Below are 25,609 nucleotides of genomic sequence, written 5' to 3' on the forward strand. Positions count from 1 at the left end.
TCCTCTTTAGGAATGTAGTAAAATAAATAAAAAAGTCATTATATTCAAATTTGTAGGTTATTTTGTTACTATTTAATATTTCCAAGTGGGAGCAAAATATTTAAACATAGAAAAGTTTTGCAAAATGTGACACCCATTTTGTAATTTTACTTTTTACAAAGTAAGAACTTCACATTTTATAAACATAGAAATGAAACTGTGCCAAGAAACTTAAGTCCTCCTAGGGGACTTAATAATCATTCAATGATCATTTGCCTAGCATTTGTAAGGCACTAGGATCTGATCCCCATACCTTAAAAACCAAATGACAGAGAACCTCTTTACAGAATCAAAAGTGATGCAAAAGACAAAAAAGACAAATTGGATTTCATTAAATTTAAAAGCTCTAAAAGAAATGGTGTGTGTGTGTGTGTGTGTGTGTGTGTGTGTGTGTGTGTAAGAATACTTACTGTAGAGGAACTGAGTTTAGTTTCCAGCACTCATATTAGGTGGCTCACAACTGCCTGTAACTGCTACAGCTTTAAGGATATGATGCTTTCTTCTGGTCTCTGAAGACATCTACACTCTTGTGCACAAACCCACATACATATAGGTACTCACACACATAGTTAAAATAATAAAAATCAATATAGTGCAATAAAGTGCAAACTATAGGTTTGTGCACTTAGCACTCAGGAGGTTGAGGCAGGAGGACTATAAATTTAAGGTCAGTTTAAATTACATAGTGACCTAGGCTAGCCTGGGCTACTTTGTAAGAACTTGTTTTACAAAACACACCAAAAAAAGTAAAATGTCAACCCACAGAATAGAAGAAAAATATCTGCAAATTGTGCATCTGAAAAGAACTTGTATATAAATAAATGAAGAATTCTTACAACCACAATAAAAAGATAATTGAACTAAAATAGTGAATTTGAATTAAAAAAAAACATTAAAAATATTAACTCCATGGGAAAAAGTCCAACATTACTAATCATTAGAAAAATAGACACAATGAGAAGCTACTGGACGTGTACCCCAGGGTGGGAAGGAAAAGTCAGAGGCTATGAAGAAAATGGAGCACCTGCACAACCCAGTTTGTGGGTAATGCAGTGATGTCACGGCAGAATGGTCTCAAGCTCCTTGAAGTCTCAAACCTATTTATCAGACTGAGACTGTTCCTCCTGAACACCATGAAAGGGCTCACACGTGAGTGCGTATGCTAAGCCGTGCCCAAATCACCAAAGCGTGGCAATGAGCCACCGCTCATCAGCAGACGAGTGAGTCAACACGAGACACACTGGAGCTTCTGCTTGACATTAAGCAGATCAAGCACTGCTAAATCTTACATGTATAAACACTGGCGACCGACGAAGTGGCTGTGAGACGGCTACACCGATACATGTGCTTGCTCACAAACTTCATGACCTGAACTGAATCCCCAGGACCCAGAAGGGGAAGGACTTAATAATTGATTCCCTCAAGATGTCTTTTGACCTCCACATATGAGATATGGTATCCCCCAATAAATAAATGTAATAAAAATAAGAACTATTATTTTTAAAAAGAAGGAAAAAGATAAGGGGAAAAGGAGGATAAAGGAGCACACGTCGTTTAACTTCACTGAGCAGGAAAATGAATTTATAGTATGTTAAGTAGTAGCTCAGTAAAGTGGAGATGAGAAGGAAAATAATGCTAAATTTTCATCTTTTAAAGTACTATTTTAATGAAAAGAATGTGGCTTGGCATGGAAGCACACACCTTTAACAGCAGCACTCAGAAGGCAGAGATAGGTACATCTTTCTTTGTGAGTTTCAGGCTTGCCTGGTTTACATAGCTTCCTAATGAGACCCTGTTTCAAATTTTTCTTAATTTACTTTTTATTTATTATGTGTGGTGAGCAAGTGCCAGAGGGTGGGTATGTATGGCAGTCAGAAGACAACTCGTGGGAACCAGTTCTCTCCTTCCGTCATCTGGGTTCTGGGTAACAAACTCAGGTGTCGGCCTTGCCAGCTAAGCCATCTTGCTGGTCGTGTATCAGATCTTTCTGCTGATGAAAAGTTTTAGAAATATCTGAGTTGTAACTTACCTCAAATCTTATTTTCCAGTTTTCATCTTCATACTTTTTATTCTGACCACGTGGTTTCTAAAATAATATAATTATTATTCATCACTAAAAATCTACTTTTACCTACTAGCAAAATACTGCCTTAAGGCATTTCTGTACTTTACAAAAATTAGAATGTGTAAGTCATGCTGGCATTCACCTAGCTTTTCAGATTAACACAGTAATATCTACTATTTACACATTCTATTTATATTCCAATTCCAAGAATCTCTAAATTTTTTCTGAACATTTGAGTGGTGATTTACTACCCTCGCTCCTTATTTCCAACAAAAGAGCACAACTCAGACAGAGACTGAACAGTCTCTATAAACGCTGTGAAGTCAACAGCACTCTTCACACCCCTCTGCTGTAAGGAAACAGTCGCAGTGAGGGGTATAGGCACAGAGTGATGCCACAGCTTCTCTGTGACGAGATGTGGTTTTCCTATTTATTATTTTTTGAGATAGGCTCTCACTGTGTACACTTGGTAGCACTGGCCGGCCTCCTCGGTGCTGTCTACACCACACTGGCTGCCACGGCTTCACTAAGGCAGTGCTGGAAATGAACCTTGGGCCCATGAAGCACAGCAAGCTCCCCATCACTCACCTCATACTCAACACAAGAAATTTTTTATGTTGACGGAAAGAAAACTCAGTATTTTCTTGCAATCTGCTGTTTTCTCAAATAATATATTAATAATACTAAAAACAAAAAAAAACAAAAAAAAAAAAAAACAAAACCAACCCACTGAAGGCTGACAAAAGGACTCAGCCAGTAAAGGTGCTTGCTGCCAAGCCTGATGCCCTGGGTTTGACCCTGGCAGCCCATGTGATGAAAGGCAAGGAGCAGCTCTTACAAGCTGTTCTCTAACCTCCGCACATGTGCTTCAGGATCCGTACATACACACATACCCAAAATAAAGAAAATGCAATTTAAAAATTAAAAAAAGACACAGAGAAACCCTGTCTCGAAAAACCAATAAATAAATAAATAAATAAATAAATAAATAAATAAATAAATAAATAAATATAAAAAAGAAAGGAAAAAGCAAGCCTAACAAGTGAACTATGACTCTTGACAAACAATCTTGTGATATGTTATCATGCACAGTCTTCTGAAGGGCTTTCAGCAGCTTGAAGTATGAAATACCAAAACCATTGAAGGAAAAATCACCAAGCCTGGGAAGATGGCTCAGTTGGTAAAGTGTTGGCCCTCCAAGTTTGGGACCAAAGTTTAATTCTGAGAATTCATGTAAAAAAAGTCAGGCATGGTGATGTGTGCTTGTAATCCAACACTGGCAAAGTGGAGATGGGCTGATCAACCAACCCAGCCTATTTGTTGAGTTCCAGGCCAGCAGACAGAGACGACCTTAAGCTGTCCTCTGGTTCCTACACCGTATGTACACTCAACCTTACCACCCCAGGCTACTGGAACAAGCTTTACTAAAGGTAATGTCAATGTGTGGATCTGAATGCCCCATGGGAATACAAATAAGAAGTAATTTACAAAGACTCCCTATCCCTTATATTTGACACCAGAACAAATGAAACTTTTTAGTTGTTTATATTTGGGGTTATTTATGCCCATATTGGTTGAACATTCCTAAACTGAATAATTTAAAATGCTGTAAGATCTGAATATTAGCTGACTTTGGCAGCATAGGCCTGTTATAGGTCTTCCTAATCAAAAGGTTGAGATAAGAGGATGCCAGGGTGTAAAGCCAGCCTACAGAGTGAGCTGAAGGCTGCATGGTTAGACTGTCTCAAAAGTAGGGGAAGTGCTCAGGTAGGTCTCAGTGGTAGGATACCTGCCTAGAATGCATAAGACCAGACCGTAGGTTCTATCTTCAGGGCTTACATGACAAGTAAAAGACTAGAGATATGGCTCAGCTGTTAAAAGTACTTGCTCTGGTAGAAGACCTGGGTTCAAGTCCTAGAATCTGTAACTCCAGTCCCAGGGGATCTGAAACCCTCTTTCTGATGACACTGGGACACTAGGCATGCATGTTGTCCACAAATGCATAGGGAGGCAAGACATTCATACACATAAAACAAAAATTAAAACAATAAAATGTTTAAAAACAAGACAAAGATCCTATTTTATTTTCATGAGTCAGAGTCTCATGTAGCACAGGCTGATCTTGAATTCATTAGGCAGTTCAAGGATGACCTGGTTCATTTTTTTTGGGTGCAGCAAACATTTATTGATGGTATTTAAGAGTAGGGAGGGGTCCCTAGGCCCCTCCTGTTGTTATGGGGTCTGGGATGGAAATTGTGAGGAGATGCTCAGTGTGGGGGACAGGGACTCCTCAGAAACTGAGGGCCTCTCTCTTGCTCTCAGTGTCCTTGCTGGGTGGGTGGTCCAGGGTTTCTTACTCCTTGGAGGTCATGTAGGCCATGAGGTCCACAACTTTGTTGCTGTAGCCATAGTCACTGTCATACCAGGAAATGAGCTTTACAAAGTTGTCACTGAAAGCAATGCCAGCCCCAGCATCAAAGGTGGAAGAGTGGGAGTTGCTGTTAAAGTTGTAGCAGACAACCTGGTCCTCAGTGTAGCTCAGGATGCCCTTCAGTGGTTCCTCATATGCCTGCTTCACTACCTTCTTGATGTCATAATACTTGGCAGGTTTCTCCAGGCAACATGTCAGATCCACAACAGATACATTGGGGGTAGGAACACGGAAGGCCATGCCAGTGAGCTTCCCATTCAGCTCTGGGATGACCTTGCCCACAGCCTTGGCAGCACCAGTAGATGCAGGGATGATGTTCTGGGCACCCCCACGGCCATCACGCCACAGCTTTCCTGAGGGGCCATCCACAGTCTTCTGAGTAGCAATGATGGCATGGACCATGGTCATGAGCTCTTCCATGATGCCAAAGTTATCATGGATGACCTTGGCCAGGGAGGCTAAGCAGTTGGTGGTACAGGATGCATTGCTGACAATCTTGAGTGAGTTATCATATTTCTCGTGGTTTACACCCATCATAAACATGGGGACATCAGCAGAAGGGGCAGAGATTTGACCCTTTTGGCCCCACCATTCAAGTGGGCCCTGGCCTTCTCCATGGTGGTAAAGACAACAGTAGACTCCACGACGTACTCAGCACCAGCATCATCCTATTTGATGTTAGCGGGATCTACTCCTGGAAGATGGTGATGGGCTTCCTGTTGATGACAAGCTTCCCATTCTCAGCCTTGACTGTGCCATTGAACTTGCCATGGGTGGAGTCACACTGGAAAATGTTGACCATGTAGTTGAGGTCAATGAAGGGGTCATTGATGACAACAATCTTTACTTTGCCAATGCAGAACAGAGGTAACGAGGTACCCAATACAGGCAAATCCATTCACACCGACCTTCACCATTTTGTCTATGGGACAAGGCTGGCACTGCACAAGATGTGACTGTCTCTGGAACAGGGAGGAGCAGAGAGACCTGGATCTTCTAGTAGCACTGTTTCTACCTGTGGATGCTGGAGTTACAGGCCTGTTCCATCATGCTCAGCTGAAATCTGAATGCTAGTACTCAGTTATCTGTTGGCACTAGAAAGGTTTTCAACTTTAGTTTATAATATTTTGGGTTTAGGAACTTATCTTGTAATATATGGCTTCTAGTTCAAGTCAAAAGACATTTTAAGTGGGGACAGAGCCATTTACTGGCATAAAATTTTATACAAATTTTATACAGTGCACCCCATGTTCAAATTCAACAACACTAGCTAATAATCTTTTTGTTGTTGTTGTTTTGTTTTTTTTGTGTAAAAACAAAACAACAACAAGGGTTTCTCTGTGTAAGCCTGGCTGTCCTGGAACTCACTCTGTAGACCAGGCTGGCCTTGAACTCAGAAATCCGCCTGCCTCTGCCTCCCAAGTGCTGGGATTAAAGGTGTGCGCCACCACTGCCTGGCTAACCTAATCTTTATATCCTATTAGGGCAGAAGGTAGAGAAACAGTAATAGAGTTTTAATGTAAATGAAAGTTTTTTGGGACATACAAAGCATGGTAATTCTTTAAAAAAAAAAAAAAAGAATTGAGAAATTCTCATCTTAGACTTCCCTCTCCCTTAATAGATCAGGTCAGGTAGGTAGATCACATTTCAGAACTGCAGAATGTGGTAGCACCTGCCTGCAATCCCAGAAGCTGGAAAGACTTAAGGAGGAACAAGAATTAGGATTTTAAGGCCAACCTGAGCTATAGGAGACATATCAAAAGACTTGAGGTGTAAGACAGAGTGTGACATTTTAATTATAATCAGTTAAAGTGTATATTATATAGAAAATCAGTTCACTTACTTCTTTAAATATCTCTTCAGTATGTTCAAAAATACAGTATTTATGATGGGCCATAAAATGAGAAAGTGACATCCCATCAAAATAGAGATGGACAGACAGTTTCCCCCATGGATTGTCAGGCAATTCCTATTAAATTCAATAATGAAGACTGTTATTGCAAACACTTTACTTGGTGCCTAAGATTTTATAGTTAGCAAATATGAAACTGGGTTTCTGACAACAGCACAGCCACACAATTTGAGTAATGACTCACTGCAAAGAACTTTCTTCCTGATACTTTAGCAGATTATGAAGTAGTAACTTTACTTTGACTTATATAAAATATACTTGTGTAGCTGTATCAGATTTCCTAGTTACTTACTAGAAACTACAGATAGATCATCTTTAGATGATACTAATTTATACTAAGAACAGGTTAAGAGCAGACAAAATGAATTTTAACTAAACATCTCCAAAACATCAGGAGCCAGAAGAAATCAACATTCTCAAATGAGAGATCATCCTGATGGCTTTAGCACTGACAACAAGGTCCACTCTCACCATGCACTGGCATATCCACTGGTTATGCTGACAGTTTCTGTGGTAATCTGTTCCCCATTTCCATTAGTTCCACCTTTCTCCAAATTCACATCCGCATAGAGGAAGGGGAGTTAGTTTTGGGCAGCTCTGTCTGCTTCTGTTTTCTACTAACCAGCCATATGAGGCAGCAGGAAGGAAATACTAGAATATATTTCGTGTCAGACCCTGTGTGCTTGTGTGGCAGTATAGGCTCTGGCCTCACAACCACATCTCTGCTACTCCTTCCAAACACTGCCATTTCTACGTGGGTCCTTGGTACCTTCCTCCAGCAACAGCATGCCCTTTCCTGCCACACCTTACAGCCTTGGCTGATATGTCACCTGATCACTGGTTAGCACAGAACCCCTTTCTCAGCTGCATCTCTATACCAGAGTTCTCTGCTGCCAAGGCCTTACCTGCCTAGTACACTGTAGTGGTCGCTGAGGCCACTAGGCCTTTATCTCTTGTCAGGTTTCTACCATGAATGTGGAGGCTGCACAGGCATGCTTCTGACTGTTGTTTGGGCCTCAGCAGCACTTCTTAGTGTAGCAGTGCTGGAGGAGCACGACTCAGGCAGAGCATGGAGCCAAATGGGTTAAGGAGCCCTGAGCACTCACAGCCTGCAAAGCAAGTGGTGGGTTTGCTGAAACCTAACTTGTAAAGAAAGCTACCTTGACTATGTAAAAAATTTTAATTTCCACCTTACATTAGGAGACTTGAGGATTCTTGGAGTAGCTGGGTAAGAACTCCTGCTGCTAACATACCAGCTTCCCTATTTAGGTGGACACTGTGGCTCTTGAATATAGAAATATTCTCCTAACTATTTTCTTCTCTCCTGACACCAGGCCTCAACCAGTTGTGGACTAATTTTATTATGTCACTGCGCAGCTTATTATGTCACAGAGCTACGCTTGCATTCTACTTGCCATTCCTCCCTTTCTAGAAACTTCTATCCTCTGCCAGACTATTCCTAAGACTATTCCCAGGACACCTCCTGCTTCCTTCTCAGGACTGTCACCTCCAGTTCTCCCCCGTAAGTCCTGCTGTGCTTGTCTTCCCACCAATCCCCTGGCTCATGCCATGTTGCATTATGGATTGCTTGCTTCACTAACTAGGGGAGGACTCTGAGGCTAGGGACTGACGTGCTCTGCAGGACTGTGCACCATACACAGTGCTGTATGACAGCTACTCCCCATCAACAATGTCATGCTGCCTGCAGTTATGCAAAAAAAAAAAAAAACCTATTAGTGACAAATCTTTCAATCATCCACTTTAATGCTTATGAAATGTCCTAGCAACTTGTTTAGGCTTGCTCAAAACAAGCATAGGAACCAAAATAGCAATGTCTTATATGTTAACAAATAACTTATTTTTATATATGAATGACACATATAACATGGCCTGTTATAAAAATAGTCTTCAAATTACTTCATGGCAAACAGTTTCATCCGACTATCCTTTAAAGGCCACTCACCATCATGTGAATGTCCACCTCTCTCTTTGTAAGCAGCTCCTGAAGCAGCTCTATGGCATCTGGCTGCCAGACATTCCCAACCTGTGTGTAATGAACACATGTATACTTCTATAATGTGTGACCAAGAAAGAATAAATTAAGACACAAAGACATAGTCATAAGCAGGGAATACCTGGTAGTGGAATTAAGTACACATGAGTATCATGGGCAGTCAATACAAATTATCTTTAAAATGTCTATTTGGGGGCTGGAAAGATGGTTCAGCAGCTGTGAGTTCTTCCTCCTCTTTCAGAGAACTGGATTTGGTTCCCAGTATCCATGCTGGACAGCTTACAACTATCTGTAACTCTAGCTCCAGGACATGTGACTCCCCTTCTGGACTGTGTGGGTACTCTTACTTATGTATATGCCCACAATACTTATGTACATACCCATATATGAATATATACATATTAGAAAAATATAAGACATCTTTTAAAAAATCATATTTGTCTGAGCTTCTCCCTACTGTACTCAACATCTTATGCTTTCAAAGCATAAACCAGGGTAGGGGACACAGCTTAGCCAGTAGAGTGCTCGCCTAGCATGCATGAGGATCCTGGATTTGATCATCAGAATCACAATGACTAGGTATGGTGGCACATACCTATAACCCATCATCTGGGAAGTGAAAGCAGGAAAATCAGAATTCAAGGTCATCCTCTACTACAGGGGGAGTTAAGAGACCAGCCTGGGCTACAAATGATCTTTTCTCAAAAATTACAAGACCACTTCACCAAAAGAACTCTCTAAAACAACCCCCAAACTTAAAGATAACATGTTAAATTTAAAACTTTAAAATTTCTCAACTTGTCAGACCTCTAGGTGAGACAACAGCCATGTAAGGAGTCCTTTGCAAGTAGCTCACAGATCCCCAGGACACACTCCAATGATCTCTTCAATTACAAAGGTCTCATTTCCAAATCACCCAGCTGAACCCTTCCTGACCCTGGACCCCCAAGAACTCCAGCAGAAGGAAAAGTGTTTACTGTTTGAGCTCTGTTGTCGCCAACATTGGAGAGTTAGGGTCTTCTCCCTTATCAGCACAGCATGAATATCTACTATGAGCCATTTACTCACAGGTTTTATATACTGATGTATCACTTTATAGTATTCCTCATTAAAAGCCTGGAGCTGTCTTTTACTTGTAGGTATTTTAAAATTTTTTATTGGGGGCTATGGGTGGGGGCTAGAGAAAAACCTCAGTGGTTAAGGCTATACTTCCTGTTATTTTAGAGGACTTGTGCTGGTTCCCAGCACCCACATGGTGTCTAATAAGCATCTCTAACTCTACCTACATGATAGGTGAGGAGCATCTGGAACTCCAGGGATTCTAGACTCCATCTCTGGCCTTCTACATGCATGGTATACTTACTTACACACATGCAGGCAAAACACTCAGCTCAGACACATTAAAAACAAAAGCAAACCCTAAGCCAAGAATGGTGGCACATGTCTTTAATCTCAGTACTTGGGAGGCAGAGGCAGGAGAATCTCTATGAGTCTGAGGTCAGGCTGGTCTACAGAATGAGTTCCATGACACCCAAGGCTATACAGTGAGACCCTACCTTTAGAAACAAACAAAATAAAACCACCACCACCACCAAAAACTTAAAAGAAAAATTTGTATTACATTTGAAAAGGAATTACATATTCTAATTTCTAAAATATTACTAATATAAGACAATATTTAAAATTAACTCCCCACAAACTACTATGTGCTCACCGGTAAAGTCTGATAGAGTTGACAGGGAATACAAAACTGGGGTGTATCAGGATACAGCAAAATAGGATAAAGATGACACTGTGGGATCTTCTCTGTAAACCCATGATCCAAATACTGGACCTAAAACAGACCAAGTAAATGTTTGGTTGAAATTTATTATTAAGGCTTTTGCTGCTGCGTCTGCAGCCGTGAGCATGCTCAGGCTGCAGAAGAGGCTCGCCTCGAGTGTCCTCCACTGTGGTAAAAAGGAGGTCTGGTTGGATTCCAATGAGACCAAAGAAATCTCCAATGCCACCTCCCGTCAGCAGATCAGGAAGCTGATCAAAGATGGGCTGATCATCTGGAAGCCTGTGACTGTCCATTCCTGGGCTCACTGCCAGAAAAACACCTTGGCCCGACGGAAGGGCAGGCATAAGGGCATAGGGAAGAGGAAGGGTACTGCCAATGCTCGGATGCCCCAGAAGGTGACCTGGATGAGAAGGATGAGGATCTGCGCCGGCTTCTCAGGAGATACTGGGAATCTAAGAAGATTGACTACCATATATATCACAGCCTGTACCTGAAGGTCAAAGGGAATGCATTCAAAAACAAGCAGATTCTCATGGAATATATCCACAAACTGAAGGCAGACAAGGCCCGCAAGAAGCTACTGGCTGACCAGGCTGTGGCTTGCAGGTCTAAGACCAAGGAAGCACGGAAGCGCAGGGAGGAGCACCTCCAGGCCAAGAAGGAAGAGATCATCAAGACTCTATCCAAGAAGAAAGAAAACATGAAGTCAAGCTTCCCTCATGCCTGTACATAGTGGACTGGCTGTGGCCTCACATGAATCAGTCATTAAGGTAAAACAAGCCTTTAAAAAAATTATTACTAAAAGCTGGATGACAAAGGGGATTTCCATTTAAAAAGTTGATTTGGTTGTGGTGGCGGTGGGGCTATGGTTTATCAGTGAAGAGCACTGGCTGCTCTTCTAGAGAATATGGGTTCAGTCAATCCCTAGCACCCACATGATGGCTCACAACCTGTCTGTAAGTCCAGTTTCAGGAGATCTGACACTATCTTCTGGCTCCTGGGGTCACTGCACACACATGGTGCACAGACTACATGAAGGCAAAACACCCACACAACACCCTCGATTTCCTCCTCCTCCAAGACTGAAGGCCTGAGTTTGATTCCTAGAATGCTCAAAAATTGAAAGGAAAGAACTGACTCCACAAAACCATCCTGACTCCAACATGTGTAGCAGGAAGCATTCTCCCCCACCCCCATCCCCACTAATGATGAACAACATTTTAAAATTTAACTGGGTCTTAAGGTGGCTCAAACTCCAGCAGAAGGACTGCAACAAGTTCCAGAACAGCCTGAATCACATCGTGTGTTCTGTACCAGCCACGGCAGGAGGGTTTGGACCTCAAGGCCTGCCTATGCTACATAGTCTAAAAAAGACAAAATAAGCCAAAAGGTTGTAGCCAATTGCAGGGCATCCTAGCACTCAGGAACAAAAGGAAGTAATGAGAAAGAGGCCAGCCTGGTCTACACATTTAGTTCCAGACCAGCCAGATCTGCATACTGAGACCATATCTTATAAAAGGGGGGAAAGGAAGATCATACACTCATATCCTGAAAGGATAACTAAACTGATTTGATTTCTTTTTTAACAAAAAAGAAAATATATATTCTCTCATCTCATAAAGAATGAAATTTCATTGTTAAAAGAGGTGTTCATACAGGTAGCCTATAAGTCAAACATTATTTTTAAAACTTGGGTATTAAGAGTCTGGTAAGAGGACTTGGCAGATGAAAGTGCTTGCTGAGTCAACCTGACAATCAGAGTTCAACCCCTGAAACAATGTAAAGATGGAAGGAGAGACCTGATTTCACAAAGCTTCTCTCTGACTTCTACATGTATGAAGAAGGGGGTTCACATGAGACCCCACAAATACACACAAAGAACACACTAAAACAGGGCTGGGGTGCCAGCTCAGCAATGAAGAGCATGTGCAGCTCTTGCAGAAGATCTGAGTTAAGATTTCTAGCAATGGCATCAAGCAGCTCACAGCTGCCACCTATAATTCCAGCTCCTGAGGATCTGGCCTCTGCAAACACGTACACACACTTGCACATACCTACACACAAACACACCTGTATAACTTAAAAGTTTAAAAACAAAACTAAAACACTTGAGTATTAAATCCCTCAGCTAGCTAGCTTTTGAAATGCTTTACTTTTGATTATTCAATTGTTAAACTATCTTAAAGTCAGGGGTAGTAATAAGGTTTCTTGTTTGCTTGCTTTTGAGACAGGATCTCTCTCTCTGTGTAGCTCAAGAAAACAATGTCTGTCCAAATGTTTTTCAATGTGGTAATGTGTTCATGATGCAGAAGAAACATGCAGTGAAACTGATGTTATAAAGTAAACTGTGAAGAAAATATTAAGTTTTACAAAGCTGAATTTTAGCTAAAGGAGTGCTGCCTCCAATGACTGAAAGATAAGTTGTGCACCAGCCAAGCTTGTTAGAAACTCTAGGCAAGAAAAATTCTGTACCACAATTGAAGTTTAGGGTTTGTTTCTGCTAATGTTTGTTTACCAACATTGACCTCCAATTATGCTCCATTCCCTAAAAAAGAGACAACTGATTTGTAACTGGCCATTAGGCCCACCCCAATATCAAAGAACATGCCTATGCAGGCCAGCTCAAAAGGTCAGCACAGGGTCAGAATCAACACCAAGTCCTGCTCTACCACTAAGTCCCCTGTGCTATATTAGGAAAAGCATAATTCTGCCTGTAGGCAAGATGACCCTAGATAGCAACTATTAGAAAAGAACACACTGGTGTATATACTTAGAAGTAATTCTGACACTATCCTTGCTGTGTAAATCTTGTATTTGCTCAAGTGACCAGACTTTCATTCTCCTGATTCTGTTTAAATTGTTCCTAGAGTAACTTTGATCTGGGACCTGAATGAGACTTCTTGGAGTGATGTTTCACTGGAAAAGTGTAGTAATTCTACAAAATCTATACATGTAAAAGAAGCTGAAACTTGAACTATGTAATAATTATTAGGTACTATCATCAAACAACGTAAATTTCTGTTCAAGTAAAAATGAAAAATGTTTTTCTTTAATATTTCATCACTAACTTAATAACTTGATCTATTTATACTTATGTTTTATAGTTTCATTTTTTTATACATGAAGCTATTTTTAAAGAGTCTGAAAGAAATGTAGGTACTATCTCACTGTTCTGTAAGGTAAACTAACTCATAACTCGGAAAGATGGATCTTAAACAAATTTGCCAAGGAGCTAATACATTAAGTTGTTTTACTTAATAACGTGTGCACATAGGGCGACCAGTTACAACTAAATGGTATGTCGTTTAGGCACGAGTGGTCACATCCCAACTGCAGTGATTTCCTCATGACTCACTTTCTAATCTACTTGAAAACTAAGGCTGGTATAGTGCTGCAGGTCTGTAATCCTGGCACTTGGGAGGCTCAGGTGGGAGGGTCCCAAATAGCATGGACGGTCTACATAGTGAAACCATGTCTCAAAACCAAAACCTAAGCAGAACAAAAATAGCAAGAGCAACAAAAGAAAATAAAAAGAAAAATTCTTGTTACAAACAACAATGTAATGTATTTATCTTTTTAAGTTCACAAAAAGGTGTTTTAATCTAATTTCTGCCCATGCACTCCTCTAGTGACTAGTCAGACTCACCCGGATGGTGCCTCCCACAACCTCCATGACTTTGCCGCGGTACCACAAAGTATCAGATCCTCTCACTGCACAAGGTTCTCCCTTTTTCCAGAAATATGGCTCCAAAAGACCAAGGCACTTTAAATTACTTTGAATTTCATCCATCATTTTTATGAGCTCAAGCTCTGTAGAATTTATTGAAAATATAATACATTTAGGAAAATATATTATTATTTACATTTTAGCAACAATCTAATTTCTTCCTAACTTAGGTAATACAAAGAATTAAGATCAAGCTTCCAACAGAATTCTTACAAACATGTAATTCGGGCAGCGCTTATTGCATGTTTTTAAAAACCCATTTAAAAAAACTAACAGCATTTGAATACTTTATCTTTGCTATTGTGAATATACAATTATCATAAAGCACTCTTGTCAGTTAACATATACCAGATAGCCTAACATGAAAGAACTAAGGGTTTGAGGTGTCACTTTTACAGCACAGATAATACATGACCTGTGCTATACTTAAGTCTATGCTTAGGTAGAAATAATACTAAAAATATAAGTTAAAATTTGAACTTTTCTTGGTGTGTACACATGTGTGAAGGTGCATGTGAAAACTAGAAGACAACCACAAATGTCATTTCTCGACACTGGTCTACCTTTTTTTTCTTTTTGTTTTGTTTTTCGAGACAGGGTTTCTCTGTGTAGTTCTGGCTGTCTTGGAACTCACCCTGTAGACCAGGCTGGCAAGCCCCAAAGATCCACTTATCACCGTTTCCTCGTGTCACCATGCCCACTTTCTAAAATAAATGTATTTTCTAATAGTGTGTGTGTGTGTGTGTGTGTGTCAGAGAGTGCATGCATGCTGAGTGCAGATGTTGAATGCAGAATGCTTGCCCATGTGAGCGCTTGTGGAACATAACATTGATGTCCAGATCCCTCAATTGCTTTTTCACCTCATTTTTGGAGACAGGGTCTTTTACTGAACCCAGAATTCATTGTTTTATAACTAGATGGGGCTGGCTAGTGAATTCCTATCTGTGCTCTCAGCTTTTCGGGTTAAAGACATGTGCTTCTACACTCAGGTTTTATTTGAGTCCAGAGATCTGAGGCCAGGACCTCATCTTTGTTCAGCAAGCTCAACCTCACATTTGGCTTTTTAAGTGGGTTCTGGAGATGGAACAGAGGCTCATATGCTATCTGGCAAGCACTTTCCTGACTGAACTATCTCCTCAGCCCCAAATCTACTTTTTTAAAAAAAAATACAAATTGCTCCATTATTTCCACAGTATCTATATGCTCCCATAACTGATTCTAATGAAGGCCAGCTCTGGAGTTGGTGATTACTTCAGTCTTCCTTCTTTAGTTTCACTGTCTTAGGTGGGTGTATAAACCTGAGTTTGTTCTCTGTAAATTGGACATGAGAACATCTATCCACATTATCTGTACCCAAAAGAACTGGATGGGATACCAGTTCATGACAGCCAAACAGTTTTAATAATTATTAAACATGTGAAATAAAGCTTCTAGACTGGCTGTTGTTATTCTAGGTCTGAAGTATTCACAAGTTTTCTGTTTATCAAACTAAAAAACCTGCATTCAGGTGCCTAACAAATGGGAGGAGAATGCCAGTCTACTGATAGCTACTAAACCCTTATCATCGGGTGTCCCCTCAGGGAGCCTAAGCCCGTGAAAGGTAGAGTTACATCATTTCAGAAAGCACACATTTCATAAAAATCAGGGGAGCCTTAAGAAGGTTCCAAATTTTCTCAATGGTCCCTCAATCAGGTATTTACTGTGATTTTATCTTATTTTAACAAATTCAAACTTTCATTTTCTTTTTTCATAGAGGGCATCAAAATGCACTGATTTACAACTGTTTTTTTTTTTTTTTCTTCTGTGATTATTTAAAAAAAATGTAACCACTTCCACACTGGAACATATCATTCAGGGAGACTTGAATCCATGTTCCTGAGCCACGGTCACTCATAGACTGCTCAGAATAACTGATTTTTTTTCATACGCATTGGAGCAAGAGCTGTGTTTTGTACTGACAGATGGGACATAGAACAAGTAACTTATGTGCACACTACACAATATATATTAAAGAGGGAAAAGGCTATATTAAGGTTAAGGGGAATATATATATAGAGAGAATAAACAAAGTTTAGAAAAATCCATGCATCTATGGATATTGTTTTAAATGTGAGGGTCTTATGCTTTTATTCTTTCCACTTCCTTCTTGGATCCATTCTTTCCTGTCTGTGCCCTCAACTCATGACCTCGTTTATAGAGTTCCGTGTGTACATGGCTATCCGCCTTGGGGTGGGCTCTTGTGAGAATTTCCTCCATCCAGGCCTGTGTCCCACTGCTGGGTCTCTGCACGTCTTGTACAGGCAACTATACTGTTGAGAGTGGAACTAGGATTTTTGCTAAAGGCAGCTTTACCTAGCAGTGGGGAAAGTAAAGCACACCAGGCAAATGAACTAAGTCAAAATTACTAAACCTTTACAAAAGTGAAGTCAAATGGCTTCTTTACAGCTTTCTAAAACTCAGTTATAAAGTTCTGTAAGACTTAAGTGACAAATAAAATTACAAGGCCTGGTTGAGTAATACATTCTTATAGTCGTACCAGTGAGAAGCAGTCGCAGGAGACAAAAAAAAAAAAAAAAAAAAAAAAAAAAAAAAAAAAAAAAAAAGCAAGCCAGCAAGCCAGCAAGCCAGCAAGCCAGCAAGCCAGCAAGCCAGCAAGCCAGCAAGCCAGCCTGGGCCACATAGTGCAATGCTGTCTCAAAACATTAAAAAGAAAAAAAGGAAAAGAAAGAGGCCCCTGCTTGCCCTAATGACATATAAAAACAGGCAAAAATAAATAAATAAAACAACAACAAAAAAGCAGAATTTTACATGTCTTCTATAAAATCATACAGTAGAACATGTTTTTAATCTCAGAGAAGAAAGGATTTTTCAGGGTGCTGGGGATCCAAACTCAAGGCTTTTGCAAGTTAAGCAAACACTCTCAACAGCAAGCTCACTGTCCAGTCCTACCTTGACTCTTTAGGACTGGTACTGTAGTAGAAATAATGCACCCATGTTTTTATGGGTGAGAATTTACTTCAAACTCTGGAAAATGAGATACTGTAACATCTGGCTCTGGCTAATGCCCAAAGGGGAGCTGGCCATGAATAAAAAGATTTTATTAACTTATGTACACCTTGGACTTATCATTCCACATATGGTATCATCCTTAAATGTCTTTCAGGTTTAGGTCCTAGGCATACTTTGAATAATTTAAACAGAAACAGGAGACTGTAAATCTTGCCATTTAGTCAGGTTAGAGGATTTACCTTGCAAAGATACTATTGCAAAATTATTTTTAAATACACCAGTGCCATCCCTTTTCAAATAGCTGTTACCTTGCCCACTTGGAAAATTATGCTTTCCTTAAGAAGGAAACCAGAGACTTTATGGCAGGCCAAGACTTAAAGAAGGTTGTCACCCTGCACTACTCTCCTTGTCTATTTAGAGACATCTTCTCTGATAGAGAAATGGGTCTAATAACTAGTTGTAGTCAGGGCTGTCACCTTTGGTCAGAGAATCAAGACTAATTGCAGGTCAGTCCTAGTGAATAAACATTTACATCCTGCTGCCCTAAATTCTCTCTGTCTCTAACAGGCCTGGTTAGCACACTACTTAACTTTGGGGGGTATTTTGGAGGCAACATTCCCTTAGCTAATTTCTACATTGTGTGACTTAATGTCTTCTATGCAAGTTTATTAGTAAATCTTTTAAAATATCAACTCTATTATTCAAGTTTCTCCTGCAACAGTATCCGAGCTTGGCCTAAAGCTCCAGTCACAGTGACAGTGCTCTTTGCAATCCCAGGGACTCTAAAGCTCCAGTCACAGTGACAGTGCTCTTTGCAATCCCAGGGACTCTAAGCTTCGGAACACCCTTCCATGCCGCAAGCTGTGTGCTGAATGGCTGCTTCTGTAATAGCAGAAGTCAGACTTTGGCAGAGCGCTCACTTTGCTTTCAGTGCTGCCTAATTTAACATGTACTTTTGGACTTTGGCTTAATTTTTATCTCCATGTCTTAATCAATTGGCTTTTTCTTGGTCACTTTGCAGTACAAGCTGGTATAAAATATCTTCACTGTCAGAGGATTGAATAGTCATTGGTGTAGCCTTTGCTGTGTTGTGGAATCAAGATGAAGATTCTTGGGACACCTGTCTTGCTTATATCTGATTTTGATTTAAAATTTGAGAGATCTAGCTAGGTATGGTGTTGCACACCTTTAATCCCAGCACTCAGGAGGCAAAGAAAGGTGGACCTCTGTGAGTTCAACGCCAGACTGCTCTACAGAGTGAGTTTCAGCACAGCCAGGGCTACACAGAGAAATTCTGTCTTGAAAAACAAAACAAACAACAACAAACATATTTGAAATTTATGTTAACATGGGGAATACTAACCCTATGGTATTTTGTTGGCTCTAAGAGAGTTTAGCTGACTAATTCCTTTAGAGTGTTTAGGTGACACAGGCCTTCAATCTCATCACTTAGAAGATAAAAAAAAATATTTAGGTCTCTGTGAATTTGGGGCCACCCTTGGCTACATAACAAGTTCCAAGCCAGCCAAGGCTACACAGTGAAATCCTGTATTGAACAAAACAAAACAAAACAAAGCCAACACACACACACACACACACACACACACAGAATGCTTCTGAAATTAATGTAAAGTGTTTATGTTATTTTGTGTTTTAATGTGGATCTCTGATAGCTGACCTAATGAAGGCTGAAAATTTAATGTTGTAGCAATTAGATTTACCTAATTAGAGTCCCTTAGACTCTACAAAGAAAAATGCTCCCTTTGGCTCTCCAGGTAATTCTAGGTAACTTGGGTATTAACTGGAGTCTTGAGGTGTCTGGCCACATGAGATGAAGCAATCTCATAGGAATTACACTTCAAAATAGAATGAAATTAAAAACTTAGTCTTCCTCTAAGATTCCTAAACATAATTACTGAATGTATGTTCAACTTCTTTTTTATTTAAAAGAATCATTGCATACTAAAATTATTCTTGGTATGCCTAATTTAAAATGTGTGAACATTTTAAGGATGACTTCTGGACTTCTTGGAACAGTTTCCTGGTTTTTTTTCTTCCTTTTAAAATAAACTTGGTGGTTCCTTCCGGTCTGGGCCCAGGAACTGAGCAGATCCCAGACAGCAGCTCTGTCCCCAATCACACAGAACCCAGGGGAAGCAGGGTTCCCAGGAGCTCTAAGCCGGACAGTATCTTAGGTAAGCAGACAGCAACGTCCGCCCCAAACAGGGAGTAACTGGGACCCACAAGGACCCAGGACATCAATCCTGGCCCGGAGCACTGGTTCCTTCCTGTCTGGGCCCAGGAACTGAGCAGATCCTGGTCGGCAGCTCTGCCCGCAATCACACAGAACACAGAGGAAGTGAGGTTCCCAGAGCTCTAACCTGGGGAGTATCCTGTCTGTGCCTGAGCACTGAGCAGATTTGGGCCCCAACTTTTACCCCAGTAGTAACACCCACCCCACACAGTTCTGATACAACCAAGATAATAGGAAAGACAAGCTCCAGTCAGAGACAGGGCAGGTAGCACTAAGGAGATACAGATGGCAAAAGGCAAGCGCAAGAACATAAGCATCAGCAACCCAGGGTACTTGGCATCATTAGAACCTAGTTCTCCCACAGAAGAAAGTCCTGAATTACCCGTATTACTAGGAAAGCAAGACTCAGATTTAAAATCCCTTCTAATGATAATGATAGAGGACTTTAAGAAGGACATAAATAACACTCTCAAAGAATTTGAGAACACAGGTAAACAGGTAGAAGCCCTTAAAGTGGAAACACAAAAATCCCTTAAAGAATTACAAGAGAACACAACCAAACAGGTGAAGGAATTGAACAAAACCATCCCGGACATAAAAATGGAAGTAGAAACAATCAAGAAATCACAAAGGGAGACTACCCTGGAGATAGAAAACCTAGGAAAGAAATCAGGAGTCATAGACACAAGCATCACCAACATAATACAAGAGATAGAAGAGAGAATCTCAGGTGCAGAAGATACCATAGAAAATATTGACACAACTGTCAAAGAAAACGCAACATGCAAAAAGTTCTTAACACAAAACATCCAGGAAATCCAGGACACAATGAGAAGACCAAACCTAAGGATAATAGGTATAGATGAGAGTGAAGATTCCCAACTTAAAAAGCTAATAAATATCTTCAACAAAATTATAGAATAAAACGTCTCTAATCTCAAGAACGAGATGCCTATAAACATACAAGAAGCCTATAGAAGGCCAAACAGACTAGACCAGAAAAGAAATACCTCTCATCACATAATAATCAAAATACCAAGTGCACAAAACAAAGAATATTAAATGCAGTAAGGGAAAAAGGCCAAGTAACATATAAAGGCAGACCTCTCAGAATTACACCAGACTTCTCACCAGATACTATAAAAGCTAGAAGATGCTAGACAGATGTCATACAGACCCTAAGAGAACACAAATGCCAGCCCAGGCTACTATACCCAGCAAAACTCTCAATTACCATAGATAGGGAAACCAAGATATTCCATGACAAAACCAAATTTATACAGTATCTTTCCACAAACCCAGCATTACAAAGGATAATAGCAGGAAAGCTCCAATACAAGGAGGGAAATTATAGCCTAGAGAGAGCAAGAAAGTAATCCTCTTCTAACAAATCCAAAAGAAGATAGCCACACAAAGATAATTTCACCTCTAATAACAAAAATAACAGGAAGCAACAATCACTGTTCCTTAATATCTCTTAACATCAATGGACTCAATTCCCCAATTAAAAGACATAGGCTAATTGACTGGATACATAAACAGGACCCAGCATTTTGCTGCATACAGGAAACCAACCTCAGTGCAAAGACAAACTCTACCTTAGAGTAAAAGGCTGGAAAACAAATTTTCAAGCAAATGGCCCTAAGAAACAAGCTGGAGTAGCCATTCTAAAATCTCCAGCCCGAGAACACAAAGGCAGGGACTCATGATTCCACCTGTATAGGTAGTTGAGGGTGGCCTTGCCAGGCATCAGTGGAAGTGGACAGCCTTGGTACCTGAAAGTTTGGATTCCCTACTGCTGGGGAATTGCAAGAGCAGGGAGGTGGGAATGATAGGATGTTGGGAGCACACCCTCATAGTAATTGGAGGAGAGGGGATAGGGTAAGGGGTTAGGCATCAGTGGAAGTGGTGGGTCTTGGTGTCTGAACGTTTGGATTCCCTAATGTTGGGAAATTTGAGAGCAGGAAGGCAAAAATGGGAGGATGGTGGGAAAACACCCTCATAGAATCTCCCAGAATTATATGGATTAGACATGACAGAGGCAAGCTGCCAGAAGACTAGATTCCAGAATTCAAACAAACAATTATCTTGATACTAAAATTTGTTTTGAGAATTGTATATTGCAGAATACATAGCCTTGGTGTATCTACTCATCAAGCAAGCTGAGCAGACCTGCTTGAACCTCTGATGTGCTGGAATTCCAGCTGGATGCAGTGAAGACACAGTGTCAGAGGCTTATCAATATACTCTTCCCCCCACCCCTCTTCTAATATCTCAACACCCATAATCAGCTTGAAGAAGTTAATGAAGAGTTGGCACCCCTATTCCCTGGGCTTGGGGACTGAGGTGGTTAATATTGGGCTGTCTTTCTAGGGAAAAGTAGTGGTTTTGGTGGAACAGGGAGTATTAGCTAGAATTTATTGCATAGCCATAACCTACTGGTAGAAACATGTATAATTGTTATTAAGATGAAGTTATAATTTCTTAAATGGTACAAAATTTACTTTGATTTCAAATTTAAGGTTTTCATTGGTAAGAGCTTCTTATTAATATAAAAGTGAGATGAATATTGTTACTATCATAGACATTGCGCCTGTATAACACATTTAGAAATACAAGGCTTAGACCCAGTCCTTCTTTAACTTTTTTAACTTATTTGAGATGGTTAGACTGTGAGTTAAGGGCATATATAGCAAATTCATGGCTTGGAGTTTATTGTTAGGATGTTTTTTATATTTTCTTTAGAAATAGCTGAGAGGAATTAACAGACAACAGTCCAGATTACCTTACATGGATAGTTGGTTTTCAAAACATCAGAAATCCACAGAATTGACATTACAAACATTTCTGTATTAATGTTCATTTTGATTAGAGACCTGTGTGCTCCTGACAACTTCCTGTCTTGGATTTTAAAAAGAAATTGAGCATCTTTGGAGTTACTCCAGTTGTGGTGAGACAGCCACTAGGCAAGAATTGCCTCTTTCCATCTACAGACAAATTACTGTCCAGAAAAGGACACACTTGCAGAATAGTCGACTGATTATATATGCCAAGACAGAGTAATCAGAGTAATCAGCCCTTAATAATTCTGCATCACTAGGTCTGTCAGATGATCCTGGGCCAGAAGGCTGAAGATCAGATGCTCCAAAGTTCTGTAGTATAGGGACTGTCCAGGTGTTCAGCGGTCTCTATAAATTGGCTAAGTTTTAGAAGCTATGCTTTGTGCTTCCCATAATTTCAGTTAATTCAGTCATTCTGGATTTCTGACAGGGTTGAAAACTTATAGTCTCATAGCCAATCCTGGCTATTTACTTTGAGAGAAAAGATTTGAGTGGATGGTTTTCAGCTGACACTCATTCTAAAGCCAAGAAAAAAAAGCGAGGTTCAGAACTAAGTCTTTTTGTTAGGAGAGATGACAGAGGTTCTGGTTAGTCAACAAAATGATGGACTGGGTATTAGGTCTATCTTGCACTTTACTGACACAAATTGGTATAGTTATGCTTGAATTGTATTTTGAGAGAAAAGTTTTATTTTAACAGGAAGGGTGATATGTAGGAGGAGCTAAGGTGGAAGGAGTAAGGAGAGGAAGAGGAGGAACAAGGAGAGGAAGAGGAGTAAGAAGAGGAGGAGAAAGAGAGGAGGAGCTAGATGATGAGAGAAAGAAAGAGAGAGGGGCGACAGACGTGGAGGCAGATGTTCACATATCTCTGCCAGTCAAAGATAGTTGATATATCTAGGTTGGGTATTGGGTTACACTTCTGATTGATATTGAGCATTACCAAACTTATAAAGCCTTTGGTTAACATTAAAAAAATTACATAAAAGCAAAAAGGAGAAGGGGGCATGGGATAGGGGTTTTCTAGGGAGGGAAAATGGGGAAAGGAGATGGCATCTAAAATGTAAATAAAATATCCAATAAAAATAAATTAAAAATAAAAAAATAAATAAACTTGGTGATTCAAGATTTTTATCTCAATCAAGCTTAACTGAAATATAGATGGTCAACTGTTAACTCTCAGATCCAATTCTTTGAAACATTAATTCTGGAATTCAAGAGTGAGGGGAAGATTAAAACCAACCAAACTGATTTACAGAAAAAGTTTTAAAAAGATGGCTTAGTGTTTAAGAGTGCTCATTGCCCTTTCAGAAGTCTAGAGCCTGGGTTACAACTTCCTATGTCAATATCCAACCTCCTCTAGTTTTCACAGCTACCCCCACCACAATTAACATAAAATTAATTAATGAATTAATTAAAGAAATAGGTTTATGGGTCTGGGAAATGACTCAGTGGTTAAGATCATGTAGTATTCTTGTACAGGAATACTACATGGGGTGGCTGGCAAACACCTATGAACTCCAAAGATCTAATGCCATATGTATGTATCCACTGGCATCCAAACTCACATGTATATACCTCTCCCAACACATATATATAATTAAAAATAACTAAATAGGAGGTTTAGAATAAAAGCAGGTGATCTGAATTTCTTTTATTCTGATATAAATATATTTTGAATTTAATTATCTATCCAAAGGCCCGATCAATCTTTACTGCCTTACTGTAAAAATTTAGGTGTTCTTAATTTCTTAAAATCTTATTGAAATGGGGGCTTGAAGTTTGGCTCAGTGGTTAAGAGTGCTCGCTGCTCTTCCAAAGGATCTAGCACTCACATTGGTGGCTTATAAGGACTGGTGTCTCAGACTTCATGGGCTCCAACATACTCTTCCTCTGGTTCCAGAGCACATATGGCAGACACATACACATAAATACAGTAAGATAATATTTTTTAAAAAGTGATTTTTTTTCTTAAAATGAATGATTGCAAGAAAAATGGCTAAGTGGGTAAAAGTATTTGCTATGCAAACCTGACAACCTGAGTTTGATCCCCAGGTCCCACAGTAAAGAGAAAACCCACCCCTCAACACTGTCCTTTGCCCTTCATATGTATACTGTGGCATAAAGATGCCCTCATACATAAAACATTGAAACGTTTTGACTATATGATGTCTGATTGTCAAGAGTGTTAGAAAATGAGCATTTAAAACAGTAGTTTATTGAAAACATAATTTTTCTCTTAATATAAGGCAACATTTGTTAAATTTTATGATATAAGTTGTTGTAAAATTTTGTATTGACTACATGGATTTTGATAAGGATGCTCTTCTAAAAGAGGTTCTAAAAGGCTATGTAAGTGGCTAGAGAGATGGCTCAGTGGTTAACAATGTTTGCTGAGCAATCATGAGGATCAGAGTTCATAGTTCAGCACCTATGTAACAAGCCAGAGGTCCTGCAAACATGTGACTTCAGCTTCAGGGGAGCTGACACGTTTGTACGTTCATGCATAAACATACCTCCCTCCCTCCCTCTTTCTCTCCCTCTTTCTCTCTCTCTCTCTCTCTCTCTCTCTCTCTCTCTCTCACACACACACACACACACACACACACACACACACACACACAGAGAGAGAGACACACTCCTGCATCCACTGTGACAGTAGAGTGGAAGCTTTCCCTTAATATGCTCTTTGAAGTTCATCTTTTAAGTTCAGCTCTTGTGGTTACAAAGCAGGCCTCAAAATGGCAATATCCAATGTCCTAACATGAGGGCCCTGGCCCAATCCAGGAAGATTCTTACTGGGTAAACAGTATTCTTATCAAGTAAACAGACACCTAATCTCAGCCTTCTGCAGAAGCCTTGTAATTCCTGTTTCTGTCCATCAGGAGCTGCCACTTCCTTTCTCTGCACCTGACAGTCAACTGATAGGGCGAAGTTCATCTAGTCCTGGAACAGTCTGCCTCAAATAAGATCCCCACCTGCTGACTATCATATAAAATTGCTTGTCCTTAACCACTCAGTCATTTTCTAGCTTGTTCCTTCACTCCTTTTTAAAAATTTATTTTATTTTTAATTATATGTATGCAAGCATATCTATGTAGGTCTATGTGCATTGAATGCAGATACCCAAGAAAGTCAGAAAACAATGTTGAAAATTCTGGAGCCGTAGTTACAGGTTTTGAGCCATCCATGTTGGGTGCTGGGGTCTGAACTTGGGGCTTCTGAAAGAGAAGTATGTACTCTTAACCGCTTAGCCATCTCTTCAGGCTCTGATTTCTCTATAATATAGAAATCATTGGCCCCATAGACAAGCCTCTGGCTGGGGAGCTCTGATAACAGTATGTTGAAATAATTCATCATTTAAAATAACTAAAAAAAGCCCTTAAATAGCTTATCTAGGGTTATTAAAAGCATTCTGCATGTTCTGGGTGAAATCATCTAGTCCCCCTAATGAGTCCCTGAAAATGAATAATCCTGCCAAGATTTCCTGGTGTGTCTACCATAGGAAACTTGAGCTGCTAGGCCCAGAGTCACCAAAG

The 25,609-nt window shown here is 40.1% G+C and overlaps 1 protein-coding gene and 1 pseudogene across 1 annotated transcript in view; one reads left to right on the top strand and one right to left on the bottom strand.

Moving 5' to 3' along the window:
• Rnf17 (ring finger protein 17) overlaps positions 1 to 25,609 on the bottom strand; it is a 123,627-nt gene that overhangs the window by 10,299 nt on the left and 87,719 nt on the right. The window contains exons 27-31 of the mRNA XM_034498835.2: positions 13,891 to 14,054; positions 10,176 to 10,295; positions 8,411 to 8,491; positions 6,379 to 6,504; positions 2,069 to 2,125 (exon numbers count right to left, since the gene is read on the bottom strand). Coding sequence (XP_034354726.1) covers positions 2,069 to 2,125; positions 6,379 to 6,504; positions 8,411 to 8,491; positions 10,176 to 10,295; positions 13,891 to 14,054 — 548 coding nt within the window. The remainder of the gene's footprint in view (positions 1 to 2,068; positions 2,126 to 6,378; positions 6,505 to 8,410; positions 8,492 to 10,175; positions 10,296 to 13,890; positions 14,055 to 25,609) is intronic.
• LOC117705114 (large ribosomal subunit protein eL19 pseudogene) lies at positions 10,370 to 10,977 on the top strand (annotated as a pseudogene).

This window comes from Arvicanthis niloticus, chromosome 3, assembly GCF_011762505.2.
Source record: "Arvicanthis niloticus isolate mArvNil1 chromosome 3, mArvNil1.pat.X, whole genome shotgun sequence".
In the NCBI taxonomy this organism is placed as follows: Eukaryota; Metazoa; Chordata; class Mammalia; order Rodentia; family Muridae; genus Arvicanthis; species Arvicanthis niloticus.